This window comes from Lepeophtheirus salmonis, chromosome 7, assembly GCF_016086655.4.
Source record: "Lepeophtheirus salmonis chromosome 7, UVic_Lsal_1.4, whole genome shotgun sequence".
Lineage (NCBI taxonomy): Eukaryota > Metazoa > Arthropoda > Copepoda > Siphonostomatoida > Caligidae > Lepeophtheirus > Lepeophtheirus salmonis.
Window position 1 is genome coordinate 37,085,422 of NC_052137.2, and position 10,747 is coordinate 37,096,168.

Genomic DNA, 10,747 nt, shown 5'->3' on the forward strand with positions numbered 1-10,747 from the left:
GAACAGACTACTATGAACATACTACTTTATGGGTCCACATTGCTATAATGTGTATAAAAGAGAAATGGCAAGCATTTAATTAGAGGATAATTGATTCCTTAAAGTACAAATATAACATTGAGTATGTTTGAATAACATGCTGATTACTACATGATATCCTTGATGTAAGAAGAACCCAAGTTATTTCCATTATTTATTAATCAAATTATCCCGGATGATTAGCCATGTCCTTAGGCTATCCTCTTATATTTGTATGTACACATGTTTTGTATAAAAAGAAGAAAATAAACAATCAAGCCGTTTGAAGCCAAAAACTTTTCATCTGGCCCCCTTGCGCCTTCATGTTGTAGCTATGACTATTTATTTATTTTGAAGCATGGGATTGTAAATTGTTGCACAGACACATGAATTATGACTACACGAACTTGGACACTAACGCTCCAAAAGTCGTCTCCTCACTCCTCCAACTTTCTTCTCAAAACAACTCAATAGGTAAGTGAACTCAAAGACTCATTAATGATAGAAAGAAGAAGGGATGCGTTCAAGTCTACTTATGTATGTAGAGACGTACTCTTACTTAGTTATGCTATGCTAGTAATAGTCAACAAACTTGAGTTCTCCCTCTTTCCCTTTCTATCTCATTTCTACTATTCTACTACTAGTAGTAGTTACACAAGGTACAACTTAGAGGAGAAGTATGAACGTTCGAACACAACAGTATCGTAAAAAAATGGGGAAAAAAGGAAAAAAAGGAGAGAGAAAAACATTATATGGGTAAGAAAAAAGTAGTCATGATCCCATGTTCTTTAAAATCGTCATTTCCAAAGAATCGCACTGTATATTATTATTATGATTGTTATTATTTTACAGGTAATATTTTGTTCCTGAGGATATACCGCTCGCCTTTTCCTTAGGCCAATACTTAATATATGAATATATATATGTACTATAAGGAATTTTCTATTTTTTTGGATCTCCTTGGTTTTTTTTAAAGCTGGCCTTTAATTTATCGGTTTTCTAATAAGAGCAAGGCGTACAAGTGCGTAGCAGCTTGAGCGAGTGAGAGTTTTTCCATTTTTATTATTTTTTGTTCATGTAAGGTTGACAGATAGAGATTTGTGCAGTTTGAATTGCACCTGTGTTAGGATAAAATACTTACCTACGACTTCACCACCACCACTACATACATACATACATAATCGACGACTCGTACATACGAGAAAGAGAAAGAAGGAGGGAGAGAGAGACTAAGACGAGTTCCAAGGCCCCTCTTTTTTTCGCCGATTTTTCTATTTTTTATTTTAGTGTTTTGTGGCTTCATCTGAGTGAACATCGAGTGAGTGTACTTTTCAATTGGAAATGTAGTATGAAGAGACAGTTGATTCCATGTTTATCGACAGTGATGGACTTGAAAGATAGATGATCATATTTTGAGAAAAAAGAAACTATTAAAAGAAATAAATATATAGATTTTATTTGTTAAAGGGAAAAAAATTTCTCTTTTTTTTTCCTCTCAACTTCTTCTGTTACTTCTTTTCTACTTCACCTTTTTGCCTTTTGTAACCACTATATAAATAAATAAAATATGTCTCTATTGAGTTCAACCGAGAAAGGCTGCCAATGTCATATTCAATTGGATCCTGTACCCAAAGGGTCTTCATCTTGGAGGTAAGAGAGCAAATCATCATGTATTAATCTTGTATGGTTATATTTATTTTTATGAGTATAAATGTGTGTGAGTGGTTTTAAAAAAAGAAGAAATAAAAAAGAAAAACCTCAGAGTAGTAATCCATGGATAAATGGAAAGGGGAAAAAGCTCAAACCTGTTTGATTTAGAGAGTGGTCAGACTCATTTTCATTCACTTTTTGAGAAATATATATAACTATACACACTACTAACACACATATATATATATATATATGTGTGTACAAATTACAATTCTTCTTCTTATTTCTCATTTAATAATATCTGATTTTTTTTTTATCTTTATTTTCTTTTCTTCCCCCTCTCTTACCCGTTCCATCTCTTATAGAAATGGATCCGATGCTTCCCTGGATCATTATTGCCATGTGTGTAATACCCAATTGAATTCATGTAAACAGACGCGGATTCATGTGAATGGAAAAAGACATGAGAAGCGTCTCATTTACCTAAAATACGCCTTGGAATGTAAGTTAGATATAATCTACTTGACAGAGTGATGATCTATCCTACATAATCTTTATTATTTCATAGGCGAAGAAAGTCCCTCAGATTCTCCACCGAATGAGAACGCAGCACCAGAGTATACCGTGCCCTACTACCATTATGAACCTTACGTGCTGCCTTCCTATGAACCCTCCGGCTCTTATTATTACTCGCCGCCACCAGCCATTGTGCAACAGTCAGGATATTATGATTACCATGCGACTGTGCCTCCGCCTGTTGTTCTGTCTCATCCCTCGCCACCCCAATCCATTGTCACGATTGCTCCACCCATCCAACAGCAACAGCCCCTCACTTCCCATCAGCACAGCTATAGCAGTATCACTAATAATTCCAATCACGGAGTAATGAGTCCGAGCCTTACTTCTGGATTTAGTGGCTCGGGAGCAGACTGTAAATCCACGGAAACGAGTTCCATTTTGAGTGCAGCCTCGTTCAATTCTAATCCGGGACCGATCCTATCTTCCCCATCCGTCAAAAATAATGGAAATAAAAAGGGGAATGCGCATCATCACAAGTCCAATCGGAACTTGAAAAAGAATCAAGCCGCGAAAAAGTTTGCGGAGGAAGAGGCAGCCAAGGAGTCATTGCTCAAAACACTTCATAAGTTAGTGGGTAAAGGATTGACATGTGAAGTTTGTCAAATTGCATTTCCTTCAAAAACCGTGCTCGAAAATCATTTAAAAGGCTCTCGGCATAATCGTAAGGTGAAGTCGAGAGAGGTTTTCCGGGAACTTCAGGATGCTGGTGCTGAATTTAGACAGAATGATGAAGAAATATCTTGTGAAGTATGTAAAGTCTCAGTCAACTCTTCCCATCAACTTCAAGCACATCTTGCAGGTATGAATAACAGCTTCCCTTTCTCTCTTTCTCTTGTTATTTTTGCATTAAAAACAACATTATTAATATATATATATCTATCTATACATATATATTTATTTATTTATAAAGCCTGTCATTCTATGGGAGGGAAGAAAAACCCGCTGACCTTATTTTCTTTAAAAGAAATACTGGACGACCTTTTTCCTCTTCTCTTTCTTTCTCTCCTGGGAGAATATTTTAACTACAAATATATATAAAGGGGACACTCAGTCTATTCTTGGGGACATTGTAAAAAGTTAACAAAAAAAACTATTTTTGACCCACCTTACATAATAACTGGGAGGTCTTGCCTTCAGGGGATTTGAAGGCTTAAATAAGTATTTATTTATTTCAAGTTCTAGTTTTTCCCCTTCATCCTAATCCGGGTATTAAAATGATTTCATCAATTAATTAAAATACATCCTATTTTAGAAGGAAAAATATATTAATGAGAAAAATGTACATATTAAATACTTATCCCCTCTTTTTAGTTATGATAAATTACGTATTATTTGTGCAATTTGTACAATAATTATAGTAATAATAATGGCTACGAGAATATAAACCTACGTAATTTAGCACTGTATCTTTACTCGGATATCTATTAGTGTTGAGACTCAGTCTGTGATTTGAATTCTCAGACCGGCCTGGCCATAAGGAGTTTTTTCTAGAGCGAAGGTCTAAGAAAAAGCCTTTTCTGAAACAAGGTAATTTTTATTCTGTTAGACCGATCAAGACTGATTTTGTTTTGTGTTGACTAAACTTTTGGTTCAGAATCAACTACAAGCAATTGACCAATGCTAGTTTTGTCCAGTTTCATTTGATTACATTTAACCTTTATTTTACCAAAAAAAAAATATTTTTTTTTTGTCGGACGAAACATTAAAAAAACTGTTTTGCTTCGTCTCTTCATCTTCAAGTAAAAAACCTTCGCTGACGAATGCATTTCGTTTAGTCATAGCTGATGAAATCTATAATCTAAATTACTTAGGTCTTACAAAAAGTATTACGATCTCAAACCGGTCTAGGATTTTCAGACCGAAATTACACACTAATCATGTATAAGACCCTAAATTACATGGTACTTGATTGTGTCAAAAACAGCTTGAATTTAAGTCAGCTTAAATATGATGATGTTATAAATTTTAGGGTAAATTTAAGTTGATTTTATGTCACCGGGCCTAAGAGGGATTTAAATGTTATCAATGACTGTCTTGTCTCCTTTCATGAAGAAAATTGCAAGGAATTGTTATCTATGACTAACCATTCCCTGTAATAAACAGATGGTGTCATTCAAATTTTGAAATCATTTATTTATCTCTGGATTTTTCCTTATTATTCCTCATTCTATCTATCTTTGAAATCCATAAAACGCATATACATTTTTTTATTGGATGGAAAAATATAATCTGTAGGAGTGATTGCAATGATGGTTGTTCCGTCCGTAGGATGAATATTTTATTGTTATGTTTTTTGTTGGCTGATTTTCTCTTTGTTTCTAATTTACGATTATGATTATTATTATATATGTATATGTGCATATTCTATTTGTATATTGATATTATTAAATTATGATCATGACTTGGCTACATTTTCCTTTAAATAATACCTACATGAGAGCCAGGAGTACATTTTTATGTATGTATATCATCAAGTCCCAATGGTTTCCCCACTGAAGCCTCTCTTCTTTTGATCTATGTGAAGATTTACCCATAATTTTACATAAAGCGCATAAGAAGGCCTCATTTACCTCGGGTTCCTTCGATTACAATTATGATCATCTGTTAGTACAACAATACTCAGGACTTTAGTTCATAAAAAGTATACCTGGTGAGGATTTTCAGTCTTTACAAATGAATGGCATAAGTTCCACCAGTTGTATTTCTGTGACAACATTTCCAAAATTTAATACAACTATTTTTTTAAATATTATACTCATATATTGAAATAACTTAAGTTACTCAATTTAAATTGTCTCAGCCGCGATAACAGCCGTTAACCTCTTCCCGAAAGAATGGCAGTATTTCTTTATGAAGTTTACGTCGATGGTCCCCCAGCAATAGTCAGTGGAGGCCCTCAAGGCGTCGATATTCAGGTGACACATTTTATAGGCTTTGGACTCAATGTGCAGCTAGAAAGCAAAGTCCAACAGGTTCAGGTCTGGTCTGTTTGTGGGCCACATTTTCTTGCAAAAGAAGTCCATGTTATTCTTTTGAAAATTTTTGACCACTTTTGCCGCGAGTGCAGGGGCATTGTCCTTTTGTAGCACCAGATTTTCATCTAGAAATGTTGGGTTCGCCGATGGGATGAACCTACAACCAGGTCTATTGCATGAGCTCTCATAAATTTGGTTGCGTCTACCCTCAAAAGAGTTTTCTTCCTGCCAACTCCTGGCTCCATGCTATTGTCGTCCTTCATCCTACACAGTGTCTCTGAATACGCCCAATTGGCAAGTAATCTTGCACGATGGAGAGCCGAAATCTTAACTGGGTGTCTCTTTCTGTGCTCACCTTAAACTGGAGAGAAAAATGCAAAAAATAAACTCTGCAGCTAATTCATAGAAGAATCCATTGTATTTCAGAATTTTGAAATAAATGTCACAAAACCCCTTCAAGAAAGAAGGTTATCCATTAGGTAAAGATTGAAAATCCGCACACGTGTAACCTATGTAGGCTCTCATTGAATCATTGTCCAATAGGTAGATACCATTTCATGTAAAATAATGATGATGGGAGCAGCTGAATCATAAATATATTCATTTTATAATAACTTTAATTATACGTTTTTTTTTCTTCATCATAATCAATTAGAACTCTTTTTCTATTCCGAAAAATAACACAAGATTTACGAGTATTTTCCCTACGCGAAAAATATTCTCTGTTTTTTTTCCTGTCTTAAATTAACTTTAATTGACTTTAAGATTTAATCTCATAGCAAAAAGAAATTGCTTAAGGGATATAACCTGAAAAAAAGTATTTAAATTTTCATGCGTAGAGAGATATATGTATGTATGCTCTATGTAGATCCTTGTTTCATGAATCAAAACGTCATTGAACGAGTCAAGTTAGCCGGAAATTGTTTTCTTATGTATGTGCGGGAAGGAAAATAATAAGTATTCGACTTATATAGTATTACTATTATCATTTAATATTTTATAGACCTTGAATTTTTGATTTTTTTTCCTTGCCTTCCATTCAATATATATATATATATATATGTTTGTACTAACATACATATATTGCTACTAATTAAATGAGTGATTGCTTCTTTTGTATTCATTCTACGACTGCCCGATGAGAGTGTTGATACATTTTTGGGTCTCTGGATCTTCGATCTTTCCTCTAGTATAAGTGACTCTAATAATGAACTATAGATAATTGCTACGGTTGTTTATTTACAAACAACCATAGAATTTCTCAGCCTTCGTCCTCTAGCTTTTTTGCAGGAAATATTCATGATGTACATTGTACGTCTAAATATATATATATATCTATGAATATATTAATTCACCCACACGAAGTTAGACTTTTGGAATTGCATCATTGTGATGAGTATTATTAGGTGTATATTGTTAGTTTGTTCTTACGTCAATTTTCAAAGTGCTCTACATCCTTAATACATATTGTTTGTTTTCATTCATTCGGATCCTCTCTTGAGTCATGTCAAGACATTATGAATTAGTGATGGGAATTACAGCTTTTTATAGAGAACCGGCTCTTATGGATCGGCTCAATAAAAAGAGCCGGCTCTTTTTGCTCCCAAACGGCTCTTCAGATGATTTTTTTCCCTTCTTTAATAAATATATGACAACTAGGCAGGCGTCCGAACGGGGTGGGATGGAGGGGCTATAACCCCCCTCTCCAAATTTCGAAAAAATTTAATTCTTCAAACAGATTTTTATTTAAATATAATTTTTTTGTGAATAGCAATGGATTTTTGAAATTTTTTAATCATAATATTTAATTTTTGAAATTTTTTTCCTTAAAATTTAATTTTTGAAATCTTATTATTTGCAATATAATTTTTGAAAGTTTATTCCAAAAGTTTCATTTTTGCGAACAGCTGTGAATTTTTGAAAAAATTCTGAAAAATTTAATTTTTAATTTTTTTTTTTGCAAAATATTTTGATTTTTGATTGTTTTTACTAAAAATTCCAACCCCCCTCCAAAAAAAAAAAATATATATATATATATAATTCTGAGGACACCCCTGCTGCAGGATTATATTTCGGAAGAAAACATTTGCAGTATAATTTGTCCGAATCACCTTTTTTATAGAATAGAAGTCTTTAAAAATAAAATAAAAATCCCCGTATTTTTGTTTCAAATTTTGTCATTCGATCGAAAAACCTTCATGGGGGGAGATACAAGATAATATGATCCAGCTCCTAATTGGTGTGGAGCCGGCTCCTGTTGTTCACTTCAAAGAGCCGGCTCATAGAGTCGTAATGTTCGCAAACGACACATCACTACTATGAACGTATTATATGGGTAAATATTGTATTGTATAGGTGTACCCTTGTTGTACACCTATACACACACGTAAATTTATGTGTAATTAATATTATATCCACATTCTCCCCTCTCTTCAATTTATTTTCCTGAGTAATGATTTATAATAGGTTTCAAGTTCGTTGGCAGGGGTTATTTTATAGGTTATTTATGCATTTATATATTTCTTAAGGATATTTCGTCCATTTTTTTCTTCACTTTTTTTAAAGATCTTTTATTTTTAAAGATAAATATATATATGTATAATACCTACATTAGATACCGGAACTGAACATAGAAGGAAAAATAGTCTAATGATCCTCTTAATCAATTGGTGATGTTATACATATATTTTATTTTTATGAAGTGCTGCTCGTAGTTACTTGTTTTTATCTTGAAGGCAAAAATAATAAAGAGATGTTATTATTCATGTTTTTGACGAGGTTATCTTTGATAGTTGTGTATGTAGCTTGTCATGGCTTGAATGAATGAAAGTGCAGTCAGTTCTCTCTCTTTGTTATAAGCACATAACATGCATCCTCTATGGTCAAGTCAGGACAAGAGAGAGAGAGAGGGGTGCACTACACACCTACATTGGTGGATATTACATATTATTGTCAAAGGAGCATGATAATATGCAATGCAATGCTCCAAATATTTACATAAATATACCTATGTGTTTGTAGTCGTACAATTTATAAACAAAATTGATGGTATCTGGCTTTTTTTATTTAATTTTACTTACTTAATTTCATAATAGTAGTATTTGTATTGTAATTATAAAGAGAAACTCCGTCGTAGCCGTTCCTTTCAAAAATCATATCTCATTGTTTTAGAGCTGAGAACTTTCGCCCTTCTTAATGTGCTGAATTGAATGGCGCAACAAGATACACCATCCCTAAAACCCACTTTTTACATACACGTGTCAAGGTGTTTTTGAGCCGCCATACACAATATGCCTCATCGTGTTTGCTCTAGTATATATTTTATTAAGAGTATTGTTTTTCACTTTGTACAGTAAGTAGTTGTGATCTGAGTTTCAACACCTCCTAGGCTGCATTTTGTGTTTGTATTCATTTCTTTAAGAAAATAACAAGAAATATAATATAACCTGTGTTTGTCCTTGAAAATCCATTTTGAGTGTGTGAAGTAAAAATAATGAATTTCCGTGCTACACACACACACATGAACCAAAGCAATACCTACAGACAGAGTAGTACATGTGTGTCTTTTATTAATATTTAAAGCCATGTTTTTCTTTATACAATTGTTAATTGACTAATTACTTTTTATATTTGTAGGTCAAAAGCACAAGGTTCGTTGTTATCGTCGAGGATTACATCCTAGCAAAGCCTTGATATCCGAGTTCTCCTCATTGGAAGGAGGGAATGAAAGTGAGGATGTTTCATCTTCGTCTTCCAGTTCGTCATCATGCTCTCATTCATTGCCGCAGGCGCCGCTACTTCCACCATCTGCTTTAGAGCCTCCTCCTCTAAGGTTATCCTTATTAGGTCATCCAGGTTCATTGAAAGCGGACGTAACCACGAGTCTAATGGGAGCGCCTCCCATGCCCTCGTGCTCTACCACAACAACAACCATTAACCTCCCAGTGATGATGAATAATCGAAAATCCTCGTCATCATGTAAATCATCTAAATCCTCCTGTTCTTCTCGTCAGAAAACAAGTCAAAAACAAAAATGTAAGACCTCTTGTCTTTTAGATACATATATGCAGATTTAACTCAATAGCTATAAAACAAATATTTCCATTGCTACGTGAAAACTTTTAGCCCTGTAAGACTTTACTTATGATATACTACAGATGACGATACTTTATTATTTTTTCTCATGACGAATGCATTCTTTTTTTACCTTTAGGGTATGAAACTTGTTAATTCAATTAAAAGGATGGTTCCTCAGTTAGTTATAAAATAATATTAATGACACTCTAAACGCTCCCTGATGTACTAAAACTTATTTTCGTAGTCAACTATATTTGATCACGGGGTCTTCGATTCGCCACATGGTTTAAACTTTTTTTTTATTATAACTTATTTGCCTTTTACATAGTAACATCCAAAGAGATACGAAAAAGTGGGCAAAAGTATCTGGTAGCTTAAGGAAATTTCCTTTGGCCCCGTGAAAACTTTTTCCCCTGCCAAATATCACTTTTGACATATCAGTACAAAAGACGTTACATTATCTTTTTTCCTTCCCTTGAAGAATTTACCTTGTTAATTCATGGAGGCTGAGCAGTTAGTTGTGGAGTCATATTTATATTACTCTCAACTCCCTAGCGGAGAAAAAAATATTCTCTTAGCCAATTTAGTTTATATGAAAAAATGATCACGTCATCCCATCTTCACCATTTGTTTTATAATAATCCTTGATCTTCATAATATTTTTTGTTATAATATATCTTCTTTTCCATTTTTCCAGCTGAAAGTGAAGATAAAAAGGTTCTAAATAGTGATGGTGGAACGGTATCGGAATGTAGTAACGTCGACGACCATGAGCACGACAACGAAGAGTCAATCCTCTTGTCCTCTCCGGATATAAGTCCTATTTCCTCTTTGGAGGAACCAGAAAAATCAAAAATGAGTAACACTAATAATAATAGTAGTAGCAGCAGCAGCAGCAGCAATTCAATGTCCTCCTCGTCTTCTTTGTCGTCGTCGTCATCCTCCTCGTCCTCTTCGGAATCTATGAATAATAATAACAATATAAAAAGTATAATTTCATTTAAATGCGAATCCTGCCAAGTGACCATGGCAAGCCAAGCTCCTACGCCTGTAAGCTGAGTTTCCTGACAACGAATCCACAATATTAAATTTTGTTTCTTTTTTATTTACTTATGGATGTGTGTAAAGATGCTCAAAATTCTTTTTAACTATAAAAAACACATTAGTATCGTTACTGTTATTTCTGCATTACATGTATACTTACTTGTGCACAGTGTCTCATCCGTCTATCATTTTGGAATAGAATAGACAGAGAGCTACTATAAAGTTAGATCAATAGCTAGAATGATAGCTAGCTTTTCCCTTGCCATTAATTTTGAATAAACACACAACAAGCATATAATTATTATAATTAAAATAACTATACCTATACTATGTATATATATATGTGTGTAAATCGTGTGGTGAGGTAGTATCATTTTTAATAACTAAAATTACACACAAAGGTG

At 33.7% G+C, this 10,747-nt stretch overlaps 1 protein-coding gene across 1 annotated transcript; it reads left to right on the forward strand.

Annotated features, from left to right (window-relative positions):
- The first annotated feature begins 662 nt into the window (after nucleotides 1-662).
- Nucleotides 663-10,747, forward strand: LOC121121583 (uncharacterized). The gene is made up of 6 exons (XM_040716547.2): nucleotides 663-774; nucleotides 871-1,668; nucleotides 2,034-2,170; nucleotides 2,237-3,046; nucleotides 8,859-9,257; nucleotides 9,997-10,747. Exons 2-6 carry the CDS (start codon nucleotides 1,586-1,588, stop codon nucleotides 10,356-10,358), a joined length of 1,791 nt encoding a protein of 596 aa, XP_040572481.1. The 5' UTR covers nucleotides 663-774; nucleotides 871-1,585; the 3' UTR covers nucleotides 10,359-10,747.

Coding starts and splice junctions, on each gene's coding strand:
- LOC121121583 (XM_040716547.2), top strand. CDS start 1,586: ATGTCTCTATTGAGTTCAACCGAGAAAGGCTGCCAATGTCATATTCAA. Junction 1,669..2,033: donor AAAGGGTCTTCATCTTGGAG/GTAAGAGAGCAA, acceptor CATCTCTTATAG/AAATGGATCCGATGCTTCCC. Junction 2,171..2,236: donor CCTAAAATACGCCTTGGAAT/GTAAGTTAGATA, acceptor ATTATTTCATAG/GCGAAGAAAGTCCCTCAGAT.